This window comes from Stenella coeruleoalba (genome assembly GCF_951394435.1).
Source record: "Stenella coeruleoalba genome assembly, chromosome: 1".
Classification (NCBI taxonomy): domain Eukaryota; kingdom Metazoa; phylum Chordata; class Mammalia; order Artiodactyla; family Delphinidae; genus Stenella; species Stenella coeruleoalba.
In genome coordinates, this window is record NC_137169.1 from 8,074,781 (window position 1) to 8,093,358 (window position 18,578).

The 18,578-nt window shown below is 58.0% G+C and overlaps 1 protein-coding gene across 2 annotated transcripts in view; it reads left to right on the forward strand.

The window, feature by feature from the left end:
• The window catches only part of PEX14 (peroxisomal biogenesis factor 14), a 137,332-nt gene extending 123,997 nt beyond the window's left edge, over positions 1 to 13,335 (forward strand). For both annotated transcript variants that reach the window (XM_079905439.1, XM_079905440.1), the window contains 5 exons: positions 2,287 to 2,372; positions 5,677 to 5,779; positions 6,947 to 7,044; positions 10,299 to 10,390; positions 12,141 to 13,335. In XM_079905439.1, the coding sequence (XP_079761565.1) occupies positions 2,287 to 2,372; positions 5,677 to 5,779; positions 6,947 to 7,044; positions 10,299 to 10,390; positions 12,141 to 12,588 (827 nt within the window). In that variant the 3' untranslated portion in view covers positions 12,589 to 13,335. The remainder of the gene's footprint in view (positions 1 to 2,286; positions 2,373 to 5,676; positions 5,780 to 6,946; positions 7,045 to 10,298; positions 10,391 to 12,140) is intronic.
• Positions 13,336 to 18,578: the final 5,243 nt, after the last annotated feature.

Genomic DNA, 18,578 nt, shown 5'->3' on the forward strand with positions numbered 1-18,578 from the left:
ACGCTCACTGATGGCAGCGTTGTGTGAAATAGGAAAAGACTGGAAATCATCTAAATGGCCATCATTAGGGAGTTGGTTTAATGGAATATTATGCAGCTTTAGCAAAAAAGAAGAATGAGAAATGGGGGGAAAGAGAAGGAAAATAATGCCCATGTGTGTTGCCTCATACTTGCATAAAAATTCTCTGCAGGGTAAAGAAGAAACTTTTAACACAGTGGTTCTTGGTGGTGGAGGAAGCCTCTTTGCAGTAGACTGACGTGTGCTGCGTGATGTTTAGACCATGTGCGTGTATTACCTATTCAAAAACTGTAAGCTCAACAAGGGAGTTGATCACAGTCTGTGCAGGAGACCCGGGCTGGGCCACATTGGGAAACTCACGTGGAATCCACAGGCGGGGCAGGGTCGGGTGGCCAGGGAGAGACACTCTTCCAGGCTCTCCCATCACCGTTGTCTCTGCCTCCTGAGAGCCCCCTTGAGCAGCTCAGGGAGGAGGGAGCGTCCGCCTCGCCCCCTTGGAGGTCTTTGCCACTTGGATCCCCGATCAGACTGCATGCCAGCAGCCCCTCCTCCCCATGTGCTCACGTCCTGCCGAGGACTTTAAGAACCGGCCCTCTCCTGCTCTCCTTTGGTCATGAAGCGCCAGGACGTGGCCAGTACCTGCAGGCCCAGGGGAGGGGGACGGCTGGAGCCACAGGTGTCCGTCTCAGAGGAGATGAGGCGCCCGGCCGCGTGTGGAGTGTGGTGGCTCTTCCTCCCTCACCTTCTCTCTTAGATCCACTTCCAGATACCAGGTCCTTGTCGCAGCAGCGTGCCTCGGGTGGGTGCCTTCTGGGTCACTGTCCTGGCACCTAGTCTGAGTCCACAGACTGGTGGTGTCCTGCACCACTGATGGTTCTGGAAACAGTGACCCACGCACCACCACCACCCCCCGCCGCCCCCTGCCCAGTGGCCGGTCCCTTGAGAGGAGGCAGCTGGGTGGCCTGAACGCGGCTGCTCCAGGTAGACGTTCCAGAAGGAGCTCGTGCTTTCCCGTGTGCCTGACAGAATCGCTGGGCATCACATCAGATTATGGGCATGAAAGCACTTGTAAACAGTTCATGGGGAAGGTTATGAAGTAGAAAATTCTCCTCTCCTCCTCTGGAACTAGAAGTTCATTCAGGGCTTGGAGGGGACTCTGTGTTCCAAAGGGCCTGACCCTACATGAAGACCGGCTGCCTGTGTCCGGATCCCCTGAGACGGTCCGTCCTGGACTCAGTCCCTTTCGCCTTTGGAGGCCCCTTGCGGTAGCCTCTCCCTGCTTTCTTGCCTCTGCGGCCTCGCACCTGTAGCTGCCCTCCGTGCTCCCTGATGTTGTTCTCCCAGAACACAGAGCCGTGACCACGTCACTCCCTGGTTCAGAGCCTTCAGTGACCCCGCTGCTTGTGAAACGATGGCCAGGTTCCTTGTATGCGCTCACCGCCAGGCCAGCCTTTCCCACCTTCCCCCCACCCCGCTCCCCCCACCACTCCCCTCTCTGCTCTTGCTGTCTCTTGGCCAGCAGTAGCCCCCTCACCCTGGGTGAAGCCCAGGGGCTCCCCCGTCTGCTTGAGCACAGGTCAGCCTCAGCCTTTGCACTTCCTTGTACCCTGCCTGGAGCGTCGTGCCCGGGACCGCACAGGTCTCGGCATCCTCCTCCACCGAGGCCCTGCCATCCACACTCTCTCCTGGTCCCGTTCGGTGTTCTCAATCGCTATCTGGAGCCGCCTCGTTCGGTCGTTGGTAGGCTGCCTCCTCTCCACCAGGCTCCATGTGAGAGCAGAACAGAACAGGGCAGGGGTCTCGCCACCACTGTAACCCGTGCCTACGGCACTGTCGTCCACCCTGTCAGGGCTTCATCAAGTTGAATAAACAGGTGATGCAGCCTTTGCCCTGCTCTGAGGTGGCTCCAGGCTCATGTAGGAGGGTGTGTGGGCATGTATTCGTGCACACCTAGGTGTGCTCATGGCAGCCTCACTGGATCCTTTATTCCTCGAAGTGGGGCCCGTGCCCTAGGTCTTCAGAACGCCTCTGCCGCCCGCCTCCCACCCCGGGCCTCAGCCCGCCTAGACACCAGCCCATGGCAGCTGCGCAGTCCAGGGGCCTGGGAGGAGGAGGGAGGCGCAGCCCAGCCGCATCCTGATGCTCACCCCCATCCGAGCACGAGACACACCCCCCGACTGAGATGAGGGGCCTGAATCCACGTGCTTTCCTGCCTCAGGGGGGACGCCAGTGCCTCTTCTCCTGACGTGCCTTTTCCCCCGACCTTAGGCCCTGCGGGTTCCCGGTGGAGAGATTACAGCGCCTTGGCCATCATCATGGCAGGGATAGCGTTTGGCTTTCACCAGCTCTACAAGGTAAGCTGCCCCTCCCTGCACCCCCTGGGCGCTGCCCTGAGCCCGGGGGCAACAGTGGGCCTGCCTGCAGAGGCCGAGCGCCCTGATGATCTCGCTCGCTGAGGGGCGTCCAGGTCAAGTCCTGGTCCTGTTCCCACCCGGGTGGGTGCACTTGGCAGGTTCAGACCCGCCTCATCTGCTAGACTTGGCATCTCCCCTCCAAGTCCCTGTGCAGCAGGGACCCCGTCGATCAATGAGCCACATCAGGTACTTAGAACAGTGCCTGGCACTTAGCAGGCCAGACCTTTTTGAGAGACAGAATGACGTGTGGTTAAGGGCATGAACGCTGGAGCCCAGCTGCCTGTGTTGCATCCTGGCTCTACCACTTGGCAGCTGTGTGACCGCAGGCTCAGCGGTTCTGTGTGTAACATGGGAACAATAGTATCTACCTTACGAGGCTGTTGTGATGCTGAAAGGAGTCACTGCTCCCCTGGGAAGTGCTCTGAGTCCAGAACACAGGAAGCGCTCTGCACGCTCTTGAGAATCTCAGTACGAACGTATCTACAGGATCTACCTTTTCCCCCTATGTATTGTGTTGGCATCCATGTAGACCTAGGGTTTTTCATGGACTACGTAGTCAACCCTCAGGATCCCAGAGTTCATTGCTTACAACGGAGCTGCAGGCAGGAAGTAACATTTACTTCCTTGATACCAGATACTAATCAGACACTAATTACCAGCTACTAACTTTGATTTGAAGCAAGTTGAGTCTTTTTTAGAAGATGCAGAGCCAGGGTAGGTCCCCAGAGACAAAAGGTAAAAGAGTGGCTGGAGGACTTACTCTCTGCTGGTCCTTTCCTTCTGAGGCCACCTGTGACTCCATCTCTGATTTGGAGATTTTTAAAAAGAATCTGAATGACTATCCAGACTCACGTTGTAAATTTTTTTTTTTTTTTTTTTTTTTTTGGTCACGCCACACAACTTGCTAGATCCTAGTTCCCCGGGATCAAACCTGTGCCCACTACAGTGGAAGCATGGAGTCCTAACCACTAGACCGCCAGGGAAGTCCCCCCATGTTTAATTTTAGCACATGAAACATGTTTCAGCATTGTACTATGGGATTCTTAATTTTTCACTTAAGTGCAAACGCTAATGACAGAGTTGTAGCAGAATATAATCTTTTCAGTGTAACATTTATTCTTGAAGTTGGGAATCTCCACATTAGAAATCCAGAAACAAGATGTTCTGGGTCCTGGGACTTCTCCCTCTGATGCCATTGTGTCCTGAAAGTCTATTTCCAACCACTGACTGCATACAGTCACCAGGAAGAAGAATATGCTAAGACAGGATTCTCACATCAATGTCCCAGCTCTACTAAGCGGTACCTGATAGTCACATGGCTGCCCTTGGACGGCCTATGATCTGGTGGAGACAGAAAGCATAGCTCCCCTTGGAGCAAAGCAGAGATATCATCAGTTGTTTCCACGAAGCTCTGATCTTTAGTCTCTGCTTTAAAAAAGAAGAGACATTGGGGCTTCCCTGGTGGTGCAGTGGTTGAGAGTCCGCCTGCCGATGCAGGGGACACGGGTTCGTGCCCCGGTCCGGGAAGATCCCACATGCCGCGGAGCGGCTGGGTCCGTGAGCCACGACCGCTGAGCCTGCGCGTCTGGAGCCTGTGCTCCGCAATGGGAGAGGCCACAACAGTGAGAGGCCCACGTACCGCAAAAAAAAAAAAAAAAAAAAAAAGAAGAAGAGACATTGGAAGATTAGTCACGATGGTGACAAGAGAATTTAAAAAACATCTGCTAAATTAAAAAACAAAAAGGAGAGGTAAGCTGTTATCTTGTTTTATAAATATGTAAAGATTTAGGCTGGGGTAGTGTATGTGTTCCTTTCCTCAGCATTTTTGATCTTAGAAATGGAATTTTTAGTCCATTACACGTGTAAGAATTTCTTGACTTTTATACTTTGGAAATTTTCAACCTGGAACGTAAGGCTCCATTTTATGAGTTTCGGCTCGGCTGTGGGTAATAACTCACACGATGGTTGAAAAGCACTTTGCAAAATAGAAAATGCTTCTATATGTATGCTAAATAGTGATCTTCACTTAGGAGCTGCTCTTGAAATGAGTTCTCTGACAGGCCCCTTGTGAGAGACCTCCTTTCCCTTCCCCAGTACAGAAGCCTTAATGGAGAAGTTGCCATCTTTTCCTGTCTGGGGCCCGAAAGGAGTAAGAACCAAAGTCTCTTTTGGTCACACCTGCCAGTTACTACACCTGCCAAGCTTGCACTCTGCCACCCCTGGTACCACCCCAGTAAAGTTGGTGACTGGTCTCACGCTCCTAAGATGGGGGGCTCCACGTCCAGAGCTTTTGGAGTTTGGAGCCCATGTTCTTTCGTCCAGCTCTCCCAGCGGGCACCTTGCCGCCCACCTCTAACCCTTCACACTTCCAAGCAGGCAGTGAGTTACCAGCTGCGCCCTGTCTGCCTTCTTCCTGAATGTTCCGAGATTCTCAGAACATTCAAGATTGCCCTGCAGCATCAGCTTCCTTTTTCCCCCACGGTCAGTGTCTCCTGATTCTGCTCCTTGCTCCCCCTTCTGCCCCGTGTCTCAGTTCTGGGAGAGTCTGGCTGCATTTAACTCTTATCTGAAGGAAGCTTGTTCTGAGGATTCAAGGCTTTTCGAAGAAGAATGGGTGTGACCTCCTTAGGTAGCCTCGGAATACCCATATTATTATCCCCTCCTAGTGAAAGAGCCAAAGGTCCCACAAATCTATTGTGGATTTTGATCTTGTTTCTTGAATAATTTTTTTGTTTATTTTTACTTGTTTGTTTCCGAATGGAGAATTCATTCACGTGGTTCAAAATGTTAAAGGTTCAGAAAAGTGTACAGCAAACTTCCCTCCCACTCCCCCCTGGAAGCCACCAGTGGTATCACTTTCTTGGATAACCTTTTGCATTTTTATGATATACAACTTTTAAAGTAGAATTCTGAGTATTTTTGGACACAAGTATTGTATATAGCAACATTTAAAAATCTAAAAGAACCAAAAAGTGCTCCGTCATAGTGGGTCAAATTGATTTTTTGTGTCCCTGTTCCCTGGTTCTGGTCCTGATTCAGACAGAGGTTTTTTTTTTTTTTTTTTTTTTATGTGGTTGTAATCACAGCCTCATAATTTTCGGATGTCTTGTTCATTTACGGTGTTGGCATAGGGTTTCCGAAACCCAGGGTTGATGGAGAGAAAGTTGGTCGGCAGAATTTGAGAGACTGTTGAAGAGTATCCCAAGTACGTACCCATTCCTCATGTGCACCCTGCTTCTCGCAGAAATACCTGCTCCCCCTCATCATGGGCGGCCGGGAGGACAGGAAGCAACTGGAGAGGATGGAGGCGAGTCTCTCAGAGCTGAGTGGCAGCGTGGCACAGACAGGTAAAGATTAATGACTCCACCAAGTCACCCCTCAAAGCCTTCTCCGAGCAGCCCCTTCTTTGCCCCCTCCCCTCTCCCCTCCGTCTCCACTTTATGTGGTGACTTCATTTATCTGCTCTGAGAATCTGTTCACATTTGCAAATGAAGCCGCCGTCATTTCGGTTTAATTTGAAATTGCTTGTTTACTGTCGGCGCGGCCTCAATTAATTATGTTTTTACGGAAAGGCTCCCAACCTCAGAATATTAATAAGGGGAATAAAATGACAGCCTTTCTAAGGGCTGTAAAGTTCATTTTTAATTTCTGCTTCTATGAGGTTTTCAGGGGGGTTTTCAGCAATTTTCCCCCTTCCCTCTAAGAATCCAACACAGGGTCAAGAGAGGCTGTAATTACTGCGGCTCCAGGGACCCCGGCCACCTCCTCTGTCATCGACTCCACGGGGCTCACGTTCATTACCCGGTGCCCCAGTGATGGCCCAGATTAGCTGGGACCTGTCGCGCCAGAGGTGGTTTTCTCCTTTATAAACTTGTTTACTAGATGGAGCCTCTGAATCTAAAAACTCTGGCAAACTAGAGAGCCACCTGTCCCAGGCAGGAGTCTGTCCCTCGGGGGCATGTTTGTGAAGCCCTCGGAAACCCTCTGGAGCACGTGCCCTGCTGGCATGTCTCCTTGGAGGCTGACGGTGGGCCGGGAGCTCCAGCAGCCTCTGGGTTGGGTGGGGAGGATAGGAAGGAGCAGTAAGGAAATGGGATTTGCAGTTTGTAACCGCTCCGGGATGCTGTGGACTGAGATGTCTCTCTCCCAGGATTGGAGACTTGCCATGAGTTCTGTAGTGGCGTGGGGAGGCCCGGGAGATGGGGGATGCAGGCAGGATGGAAGTTGCAAGAGCCAAGCGAATCATAAACAGATATAATTAGAGGGGAGAGGTTTTGGACGGATATACTGTTGACCACGGACAACTGCACAATAGAAAGATAAAGTAGAAATACTAGAGGTTAGATACAGTGCAGGTAGATGCCCCAGAGTGCAGATGAATTATGTGGATTGCATGGGCCGGGGGCGGGGGGCGGGATGTCTGCAGATAAACTAGATGCAGCAGCTTATAGGTGTGTGGACAGAAGGAAGGATCTGTATCATTTAACAGAGATGCAACTGCTCTTTCCTCCCAGTGACTCAGTTACAGATGACTTTAGCCTCTGTCCAGGAGCTGCTGATTCAGCAGCAGCAGAAAGTCCAGGAGCTCGCCCACGAGCTGGCCACAGCCAAGGTACTTGTCCCTGACCCTCTGGTCCCTCTAGGTCCGGGTCTGCCCTGCACGGCTCTTCACTCCCATCCTTTGTGCCCAGTTCACTGCATCCGCTGGGGTCTGATGTTGTCTCTTCTGACACCGGTGACCCTGCCCTTGTAGAGACAGGAGGCGGTCACCGTGCTGGTGGTGTGGCATTCAGTGACGGAGGCTGTCCTTTCTGTCTCCGTGTCACCTCCCAACAGGAGGGAGGAAAAGCAGCTCTGTGCCTGTGGCCCTCCCGTGGCAGCACATGCCCCAGATCTGGTGGTGGCCGGTGTCGACACAGGATGGTCTCCACCACAAGTTAGGTCGGAGGTCCTGGCGTTGCCAAGAGCGATTGCAGGGAACAGGGTGGGAGGAGTGTACCCAGACCCTGGGCTGAAATGCTGCCGTGGGTGGGTTCTCCAAACCCAGGCCTCGGGATCCGGTAACCCCCAGAGGAGTGTAGACCCACCTGGGGTCGACTGAGGCGGCTTCCTTGCCTCACTTGGCACATCTGGAGCTGTCTTGGCAACATCAGACCCTAGGATCAGACCACTGGGGTTCAGGCTCTCCTGTGCCCTGTGCTACCTGTGTGACTGCAGACAAGCGACTTGCTGTTCCCTCGTCTGTAAGAAGGAGCTGTACCGCACCTCCCTCGTTGCCTGTCCCCACTGAGGACAGAGCCTGGCTCCCGTCAGCCCCAGGATGGCAGGCTTTGGGTCTGGGTTCTGTGCGTGTGTGACAGGGTGTTCCCGACACAGACTGGGCCCGGGAGACAGTGGTCCAGTGGCTCCAGGGCGTCCACTGCCCTCCCCACTCCATCCAAGGCCTCCCGGGTTGCTTTCTGGCTGCTTCCACGCAGCCGTGCTGTAAAGGATCTTGCTCCGAGCAGCTCTCCCAGCGGAAGCCCCACCCCAGTGCGCGACTCCGTGTGAGCCGGCGCTCTTGTGAAGGGGGTCCCCGAGAATCCTCTCATGGGGTACCCCACCCACGGAGGCCAGTGGCCACCGCCAGCCACCGTGCACGCTCCCCGCGGGCGGGCGGGCGGGCGGCCCATAAAGCAGCTGAGGAGGCAGTCACGGCCTGTGACCACCTCTCCTCCATTGTCTTTTGGAGCGGCAGCCTGCCAGTGGCCAGAAGCCTTTCCAGAAATTGGAAAACTGTTTTCAGACCTTAAGCATTAAGATTAAGACCACATGTTGCATTTTAGGAGGGGAGGGGGGCCCGGGGTAGCGTTTGGTGGTTGAGCGCCGCCTCTGAGGGTGTCTCGTGCTTGTTTTTCTGATGCCCCCGCGCCTGCCCCCAGCCCCTTTCATTCTCTGCTGTGCTGAAGCCGTGCTCACTGGTGTCTAAACCCATCTGTGTGAAGGCTTCGGTTACCCCATAAACCAAAGACTCAGAGCTGTGTTTTCTCAGCTGTAATGTAAGTTTTTATATCTGGCTTCCAAACCCCTACTGCAGCACTGTAAAAAATTAAAAAGAAGAGCATTCAGTAATTAAAAAACCTACATAAAACTGAAGGCTGGGAGTTTTCTACAACTGTTTTTTAGAGACTGGCTAAAAAGCCCCAGATGTCAGATTTTATTTCTAAATCCTGGCATCTGGCACCATATGCGTTTGGAAATTTGAGTCCTTTGTAGGCCGGTGAGTGGAAATTGCTCCCTTGTTAATGGGCTGCTATAGCTTTCAAGGTCTCAGAGAGGCCAGAGCAGTGGCTCCTGGGTCTGCGCTGTCTGGTGGTCTGGAGTGGGGACCCCAAGGGGATGTGTGTGAGGGCGGCCGAGCGCCTGTGTGCGCTCGTTCCGAGGCTGCCCGGGGTTTCTTTCCTGAGGCCTGCAGCCCCCGCGGGGGGCGCTTCCCGCTGTGGAGCCGGGCTGGGGCTGCCGGCCGAGGCAGGACCCACAGCACCCCTCACCCCACCTTAGAGCCCCGCAGGCTGATGGGAATGTGCGGGGCCCCTCCGCGCTGCCAGCCTGGGGCTCCCCACACTCTCCTGAACTCAGGGCCCGGGTGTTCTGTGGCAGGCAGCGGGGGCCTTGTACCCGTAAGCAGAGGCCCGCGCACCCGAGGCCATCACACCTGGGACTGGCCCGTAAACGCTTCGCAGGCAGCTTGGCCGAGGCAGCTGCCCTTTGGGGGACCTCCTCTCCATCTATCCCAGCAAGATTGCCAAAGAAAGGTGTGGTCGTTTGAAGTTTATATAGAAAACAGTGTCAGCGGGGAAGGTGTGCGGGGGAAGGGTGACGTTTGTCTGAGGTTCCTGTGGCTGCTTCCCCTGTGGGCCCTGCTCCGGGACATCTTCGTTCTCCCTGCTGAACCTTCAGGGTCGTCCTGAAGAGCAGCTGCAGATGGGCGGCCTGGCCCTCGACTCCTGGTTGTGCAGATAGCGGGGCCCAGTGCATGGCCTGACGTTACAGCTGCGTGGGGAAGGGTATCCTGGGCGAAGCCTGCCTTCTGGGCATGATTGAGAGTAGAGCTGGGGGATGGGCCAGGCAGGTGCTCAGGTGTCTCCCTTGACCCTTCAAGGTGGCTCCAGGTACCAGGCTCCTGGTACCTGTGGTTGAGGTGGCTGCCTGTCCCAGCCCCAGAGTTTCCGCGTGTGTGTGTGTGTGTGTGTGTGTGTGTGTGTGTGTGTGTGTGTGTGTGTGTGTGTGTGTGATCTCTCTGCAGGGAGAGGGACTTAGGTGGAGGGAGTAGTTGTTGTAGAGATGGAATTTATTTATCTTAATAGTTTTGTTTTAATGGAATGTTTCAAATACATCTGGAAATGGGGGGGCTGCACAGCAAGCCCACATGTTCTGGCTACACAGCTGCAGCCGCTGCCTCGGGCCGTCCTGCCATACCCCTACCCGCAGGTGATTTTGAAGCACATCCCAGACAGCATATCATTTCATACTTCAGACACTTCAGTGTGTATCTATAAAAGATAAGGGCTCTTTTGTTGTTGATGTTTTATTTTACATAACCAGGCTGCCACTATCACACCTGAATGCATGTCATGATTCCCTAATATAGTCAGCTATCCAGATAGACTTGTGGGAGTGTTTGTTCTAAGGGAGTCGTCACTTAAACAGAGATCCAGGCAGGCAGACCCCTGAATGGGCTGCAGCAGAACCCTACCGAGGGAGGTTCCTGGCTGGCATGCAGGACACGGAATCCCCCCGGGGTCCTCCTTGCCACCCCAGCAGTCTGAGCTTCAAGGGGTGGGAGGAGGTGCTGCTCTGATCTTCTGTCTCCTGTGTGACTTTCAGGCCACCACTTCCACCAACTGGATCCTGGAGTCCCAGAACATCAATGAACTCAAGTCGGAAATTAACTCCTTGAAAGGGCTTCTTTTAAATCGGTAGGAGCTGAAAAGGCACGGGCTTCAGTTCTGCTCTCTGACTTCGACTTGGGGGAGGGAGCTCTTGGGGCCCATCCAGCCGCCAGCCATTGGGGGCAAGGGAGGGGCACGTCTCCCTGGGGGCCCCCTGTGCGTCCCACCCCAGATTGAGCTGCATGATTCAGGCATTGAGTTTGGGAATCTCTTGCACTGCCACCTTCCCTCCCCGGTGGGCCCCTCCCTCTCCACTCTAGGGGTGACAGCCTGTAGTGCCCACGAGTTTTGAGATACAGTCACTTGGTCCTGTCAAGACCCAGTCAAGGGCAGCTGGAGCCAGAAGCAGGGCTTGAGCAGAGGAGAGAATCCCTACCCTCCAGATAGGGCCATCTCCTCCCCGTCCTCAGCCCCGGCTGGACCTCCCAGTGACAGCTTGGTCCCAGAGAAGGTCCCCCCCAGAGGGCCAGGCCAGGGGTCTCTGTTCCTGCTCAGTTTGAAGAGCCTATGATTCAAGGCAGAGGCAGACGCAGTGCCCGCCTCCCCACTCCCCGGCTCTTGTGGTCTCACTCTGCTGTCCCTCCGCAGGGACAGCACCAACACAGCCCTGATAGGAGGGTGACCAGCTTGTCCAGGCTTGCCCGGGCCTGTCTTTTTTTAAAACTGAAAGTCCTGTGTCCTGGGCCGCCCCTCCTGCAGGGCGCCCTGGGGGTTAGTGGGGGCTGAGCGAGGCGGGGGCCTTCACTCCAGGTCAGTGATGGGGGCTGGCAGCGTCTCGTGGTCCCAACCAGAGGACCCAGTTCTCCAAGCCACCCACTTCCAGGCTGTCTGTGCGGAAAAGAGCGTGGCCTTAAGAGAGGCACGGCTGAGCTCGGGGCACCAGAGGGCTGTCTGCTGGGGACACGGTGAACGCCGAGGCCCCGACTGTGTGCTCCGCGTAGCAGGGTCTGAGGTGGAAGGGCTGTCCTGGGCCAGAGCTGGTGGTCTGGTGGGCAGCCCAGGAGGCGGCAGGCCTTTGTCCTCCCAGCTCAGGCAGGGGTGATCCCGCCTGTCCTCGAGCTTGATTTCCAAGCCCTTGCCAAGTGGACCTGACTTCCCAGGTCTGGGCTGGGCTGGCTGCTGGCCCAGGACCCAGGGCAGGGATGCAGGAGTGGGAGGGAGAACTGGCTCTTCTGTCAAGTGTTGAGCTCGGAGGTTTTCTAGAAAAGTGCTAGGTCACCAGCATTACCCTTCTGGTTCTGATGTCTCTGACCCCGAGACCAGTGGCCAGGCTCTCCCCCACCCCCTGCCTTTGCCCAGGCCACAGGCAAGTGAGAGTGGAGGCCCAGGGGCCTTGGCTTCCCAGGCTTCTGGCTCCCCACTGTTGCTCGCTGCCCCTCCCAGGGCTGGAGGCTGGGACAGTGCTGTAAGGGCGGGAGGGAACGGGCGCCAGGGGGTGGCAGGGCCCCCAGAGCCAAGTGTCCAGCAGCTGCCAGGGAGAGCGGGCCTGGCCCCAGGCAGAGGGGACCCCAGGAGGCACCCTGAGTGGACCGGGGGCTCTGCAGGCAGCCCCGGTGCCTCTGGCTTCCGTCTCAGCCGCTCCCACCTCAACGGGCCAAGAGGCCTTATTTCCAGAGGAGGGGGAGGGGGGAGTGGGCGGCGGAGCTCCAGCCTGTCCCCTGGCCCTGTCCCCTGCTCAGTGGTGCTGGGGTGGCTGCTCAGCCTCCGTGAGCACTCTGGGTCGGGAGGGTGCGGCTCTTCTGAGGGTGACCCTGCCGTCTTCTCCTTCCTCGGCCAGGAGGCAGTTCCCCCCTTCCCCGTCGGCCCCGAAGATCCCCTCCTGGCAGATCCCGGTCAAGTCCCCGTCACCCTCCAGCCCCGCGGCCGTGAACCACCACAGCAGCAGTGACATCTCGCCCGTCAGCAACGAGTCCACGTCGTCCTCGCCCGTGAAGGAGGGCCACAGCCCTGAGGGCTCCACGGCCACGTACCACCTGCTGGGCCCCCAGGAGGAGGGCGAGGGGGTGGTGGACGTCAAGGGCCAGGTGAGGATGGAGGTGCAGGGCGAGGAGGAGAAGAGGGGGGACGAGGACGACGAGGAGGACGAGGACGTGAGCCGTGTGGACGAGGAGGACCGCCTGGGGGTGCAGAGGGAGGACCGCCGGGGTGGGGACGGGCAGATCAACGAGCAGGTGGAGAAGCTGCGGCGGCCCGAGGGCGCCAGCAACGAAAGCGAACGGGACTAGGTGGCCGGGGTCCTGGTCCAGGTGCAGGACGTGGCCTTGAGCTGGGCGGGGGCAGGGCTTCCGCAGCCTCGCCGGCCTGGGCGGCGTGAGGGCCGAAGCGTGTCCACCCCGCCCACCGCAGACAGACAGGCCTCTGACCTTGTTCTCATGTCGGGCCGAGGGCTCCGAACTCTCTGGGCGCAAGCCCCCCCAGCCCCCTCCCAGGCAGATGTCCCGTCCAGGGGTGTCTGCTGGGTGTCTTAGCCAACCTAACGCCGTGCATGACAAGAGGTAGTTCTATTACCTGACTCCTGACCCTCTGGAGGAGGAGCCGCGGGGCCTGGCGTCTGCCGTCCCTTCCCTCCGCCCCGGCTCCCTCACTGCTTCTCACCAGTGACCAAGGGGGCCACACTCTCGTGATCCCCAAAGCAATGGCCCTGCGCTTCCCTCTGGGCGGGGCCTCCCAGGCCCCCCAGGCCCCCCAGCCAGTCCCTGCCCAGACGATGCCAACCTTGTGTGCCCGTCGCAGCTGCAGCCTGGTCGTCCGCCACCCACGACATCACGCTGCTCCCGACCGTTCGCTTGCCGCATCGTGGCTCAGCTACTGCCGTGGTGAGATGTGGTCCCACCTCCACTAGGAGCCAGGCACAGGGTCTTCCTGTCTGTCCCCTGCCCCGCCCTGCCCCCCAAACATGTGTTCTTTTGTGTGATCAGGTATAGGTTTCAGAATATAAGATACGACTGTATATAATTGTAATAAATATGAGTTGCCACTATTTAATTCCTGCCTGTGGCTTCCTGTCTGCTCACGGCACCCCGTGCCCAGGGGTGGATCTCGGCCAAGGCTGCGCCAGGTGGGCCCAGGGAGGGGCCGCGGGGGCGGCGCCCGGCAGCCCTGCGGTGGGCCTGATGGGGGCAGCCCCTGCTTCCCTCGGCCAGTCTCTCCCCGAAGGCAGGTGTCGCAGCCGCTCACCCACAGCTGGAGGGTCTCATCCTCGGTCCCGAGTGGCTGCCGGAGGGCGACGTTCTGATCCAGGAGGAAGGGACCTCACGCTACTGTATATAGACCTGGTGTGGAGTGTGATGAGCTCACCTTCCTTAAATGGATGCATGTGCTCCCAGGAGAGTGTGTCTCGTTCCCTCGTCCTCCCCCGTCTCGTCTCCCTCTCACCCTCCCTGTCTCCCTTTACCCTTCACACAGCATTTAGCTAAACCCAGAAAAACAGCACGGGACGCTCCTTCCCGGGAGCACTCGGCTCCCTCGAGCCCCCAGTGCTGTGGCCCAGTGTGCGGGGGTCAGAGGGCCTGGTCCTGTCCGGTGCCTCGTGTAGACACGGGCTTTGGAGACAAAGTGCAGGCACCCCGGCTGCCGCGGAGGTGGAGCTGCAGCGGGTATGTACCCTCCGGGGAGGCCTCGGCCTCCTGAGCGCAGCGCTGGCCTCCCACCCGCCTGGCCCTGGGGAGGGAGGAAGCTGCTGGCCGAGGGTGAGAGACTTGGCATGGGGGCTGTTTTGTCTCAGAAAACATTTCCCCTCCTGCCCAGGCCCCTTTTTTGGGCTCCCATGGTAAACTCCTTCCTGGCTCTCAGGCAGGGGGCCCTCGCCCTGACACTCTGAGTATCCGGCCCTTCAGCCTGGTTTCCCAGGTTTTGTCTTTGATGCTCATAACCTCACGTGATGTCCCGGCTCATGCTCCCTAGGGACAAGCAGAGACCCCACACACACACACCCTGCCGTTGAGTCACCTCTGCCTCTTGCCATCCCCGAAGAAGCCAGGTTTCTCCATCCCCAGGGGCTCCCAGCCTGGTCTGGACGAGGGGCCCAGCGCCCGGGAGCCAGGCAGGCAGACGGACCTGGGATGACAGGCAGAGAGAGGGCTGGTGGCTCGGTTGGAAGCACCCCTGGGCCTCGGGGGCCGGAGATGGGGTTTCCCCGCTCTGCCCTCCTCAGGGAATGGAAGCCTGGGTCCCGCGTGGGCCGTCTCAGGGTGTCCCCTTCTACTTGGTGACTGTTTCTCGCGGCCTCTAACTTTGCAGAGGTCCCTCCTGCAGTGGGACCAGACTGGGGCCGGGGCCGGGGGGGAGGGGGGCAGAGGGCAGATAGCCTGGGACGGAGACGCAGCCAGAGCTGCTAGCGCAGGGCAGCGGGCACTCGGGGGACCTTGTGAGGTATGTCTTCCCCAACCTGGGGGGTCGGTTGTCTCGCAGGTCCCCGGACTCACTGCGGGAGAAAGGGATGAAAACCTGGGCCCGGGGGCCTTTTGCCCTGCGGGTCCTGAGCGCCCGATTTCAGCTTTTGAGGACAGAGAGTCTGGCGCGATTCCAGGGAGGGAAAAACCCCTCCCCAAACGGCGTGAGTGCTGCCTAATAAAGGCAGCTGCTGGACGGAGGGAAAACAGCCCTTTGAAAAAAAAAGCCTTTCATTAGAAAAATAATGCATTTCATCCAAATAAGGTAAAAATATTTGGAATGGGGCAGAAGTGAGCAGCAGGCAGCGCCTGTCAGGCCCTTTCTGGAAGGGGGAAGATTATTAAACTCAATTACAAAGTATTTTTGTAAAGTGTCTTTAAGAAAGAACTCGCCCAGCGCTCAGAGGCTGCAGGACGGCCCTCCGGCCCCCGAGGGCTCCCAGCTGGCCCCGGGAGGTCCGCGGGCTCTGCCTTGGGCAGGGCCCTCCCTCAGGCAGCCCCAGCTGCCCTGCTCTAAGCGACGCCCCGGAGTGCAGCGGGCGAGGCTGCTGCTCTACCTGCACAGCCGGGTCGGCCTCCTTCCGCAGGAGCCGGGTGGTCGGTGTCCTGCGACACCCTGGCGGGGAAGGGCAGCGTTGTGGGTCGGGGGAAAGGGATGCTGAGTTTGTAAATGGTCTCTTTTTTCATACCGTGGGCGCACATATCAGCTGTTTAAAACATCCAGTCGCTATTGAAGGGGCTAGAGGATACAGAATTCCTCTCCCACCTCCACTCGGTTCACAGGTGTGCACACGTCGTCTCTCTTAATAAAAACGGGAAGTTCCTCTTCAGTGTTGTGTGACTTGCCTGTCTCACTGAAAGTGAAGCGTGTGTCCTCGGGGGGCTCACCAGGTGGGAGGAGAGGGGTTCTCTAGGAGGCGCCTCTCCTGGCCTCCCCCTGTGCTCAGCCAGGGCAGCGAGGTGCCGGTTCTCGGCCTGGCCCAGGACCTCCCTCTCTTCTGGTGACTGTCCCTTCCTGCCCCAGGCTCAGCTTCTACCCCAGCCTCACCCCGCCTCACACCGCCCCTGCCCCAGACCCAGACCGGTTCTGCCCGAGGCGGAGGGAGAGCCGGCAGGAGACTGGCCGACAACCTGATTCTCAGGACTTTACTTAATCCTTAGTGTTTCTTCGTCTGTTTGCTTAAAGTTGCTTCTGCCAAGGCACCCAGAGAAGAGGGTCAGAGTCTCCACACAAAGCAGGCAAGGAGATGCCAGTGAAACCCCAAAGGTTGCCGTGGCTCCAGCTCACCTGAGGGTGGACCCAGTCCTGGCTGACCCCTCCCTGCCCGGACACCTCCCTGGCCCCTGCTCCTTCAGGCTGCACAGGTGCTTCCCACCCCGGGGATTGGCCACCCCCCGCCAGGGACAGACACCTCCAGGGTGCCCGCGGTGCTGGTGGGTGACTGCCACGTTCTCCACCGAGAGCTGGCACGTCCTCACCCCCCACCCCCACCTCCGGCTCCCCAGCCCCGCCCTGGGCTCCAGGCACGCGCTCTCACTCAGAGAGGAGTTTAAATCTCCAGCTGAGTGTCGAGTGTCGTGTCGGGCGCTTTTCCCTGAATGGTGAACAAACCTTAATAGTTTACTTCCATCAAGCACTTTAAAGCTCACACTGCTCTGGAAGAGGAGATGAGATTTTATTATCACTTCATGAGGACGCCTGCAGCCTTTCCTTGCCCAACAGATCCTGGGAGGATCTTCTTTATAGTGAAGGGGTCACATTTTAAAACACATCTTGGAAACTCAGGTGCCCAGCCCTCCACGTCCCGGCCCAGCAGCTCTGGGAGGATGTTTCCAAGGGCATTAGTTCCAGGGCGCCCTGTAGATCCAGGGTGTGGCAGCCAGGCCTCAGGGAGGCTCTGGGCAGAGCCTTGGGGCCCTTTGATGGGGAAAAAGCCTTGGACTCTCCGAGGTCCCGGTGTCTCCCCCGACTGGCGTGGGTGCAGGGCTCACAGGAAGAGAAGCCGCTGGGTCTGGCCCTGCACTGGCTGTGCACCCCTAGGAGGCGCTTCCTGTCTGCCCCCATGCAGAGGGTGGGGCGGCTCCTCCCGGCGAGGGTGGCACAGGTCTGGCCCTGTTCAATCCCGGCAAGGTCCCCAGGACTCCAGCTGGTCCGAGGGGCCCTGCTTCCTGGAGGCCTTCCTGGGGGCAGCAGCACTTCCACTACCTCTGTGCCCTGGGCCAAGGCCGCCTCTCATGGAGGCGAGCAGATCGACAGGCTGTCTGTGCCCCGGGTGACGGGACATGCGGGCCACGCCCCCCGGAGGGCACGGCCCTGGTGCGGTGGGTCCAGGTGGGTTGTGAATGCCGAGGCCCAACTCCCTTGGGTGACTCAGCTGCTGGTCGCACCCAAGCCGGACCAGGTGTGTGGGAGGTGGGCAGGCGACTGAGCTCAGCGCAAGCCTGTGCGCGGATTCAGGCTCTCTCCAGGAGGTTGCCAAACTCTTGAATTTGCCCCAGTTGGGGTGTAGGAGCATCACACCACCACAGCTAATTAAATTCCGGAGTGAAAACATGTTTTACCGCGATTCCTACCAAGCCCAACAAGCCACAGGGAGCAAGCACGGTGCGGCCTGGGCCCACTCCGCACCCCTAGGGTGGGGCACGCCGCCGCTGCGGGCCCCGCCCTCCTGGGGTCGCAGTGGGCTCCAGGGACATGGTCTCAGTGGGCAGTGCCTGGGACTGAGAGCTACGGGCTGGCCTGCGCGCAGCGTGCTTACATGTCACAGGCCCTCATCTCCCTGAGGCTCGACTGAGGGCTGCCCTGAGACCCAGCGCCCCCTTCCCTGGGCCCCGTCCTGTCCTGAGCCGAGCCTGGAAGCTGGCCCTGCCCTCAGCTAAGCTGGGCCTCTTGTTTACCACGTATGGGTCCGCTGAGGTCCATCTGGCCCCAGAAGGCCTGGGGGCCGCTGGGAAGGGGACAGTCTTGGGGGTCTCCCCGGCCGTGCAGCAGTGCCCAGAGGGAGCCCTGTGTTAGCACCACCCACCCAGCCAGCGGCGGAGGGCTGCGCTCTGGGCCTGGCTCCCTGCCTCCCCTCAGGCCCTGCGGGAGGGCCTGGGAAGCTCCAGTAATGGTTTTAATTTGTTGAACTTGTGTTTTATCCCATAAATTAGTCACTGTTTTATTTAACAGAATCGAGATATCCACAAACAATAGGCGAGTTCCAACTTGAACATTTTAATGAGACAGAAAAAAGTATATATGTTCGCGTCTGTTACAAACGTATTTATGTAAATAGCCTGTGGGCTGCGTGCCAGGAGGAAAGAAGAAAGGGAAGGGCCCTCTGTGCTGGGGGGGCCTGGGTTAGAAAAGAGGCTTTTGTGGTGGAAATGACATTGAGCAGGGCCCCAGGGAGCAGTGCAGCCCCCTGCACCCGCTCGCGCCCCCTGCTGTCCCGGCGGTGACACCTGGGGCGCCACTGGTGGGACTTCACCTCCTCAGCCCCCCGGTCCCTCCCCAGGAAAAAGGGGTGTGCTCCTTGCAGGGATGTGACATCCAGTGAGATGCTCCGCGAGGCGGTGGAGCGTGCAGGGCCCAGCACACACATCTCCTCCCCAGGGCCCTGGGCCACCTGGCCACCTGGAAGGAGGTTAGCTCAGGGCAAGGCTGGCAAGCTGGCACAGATGAGGAGGTTTACTGAGGAGGGCGTCACCATCTAGAAGCGTCAGGGCAGATGTGCGGCCTGCACTCTGGACGGGGCCTGGCCGTAGTGCTCGAGCCACCCATGCTTCTGAGGGAGCCCCAGCCGTGGTGCCACCGGGCTCGGCAACTCAGGCAGGCCGGG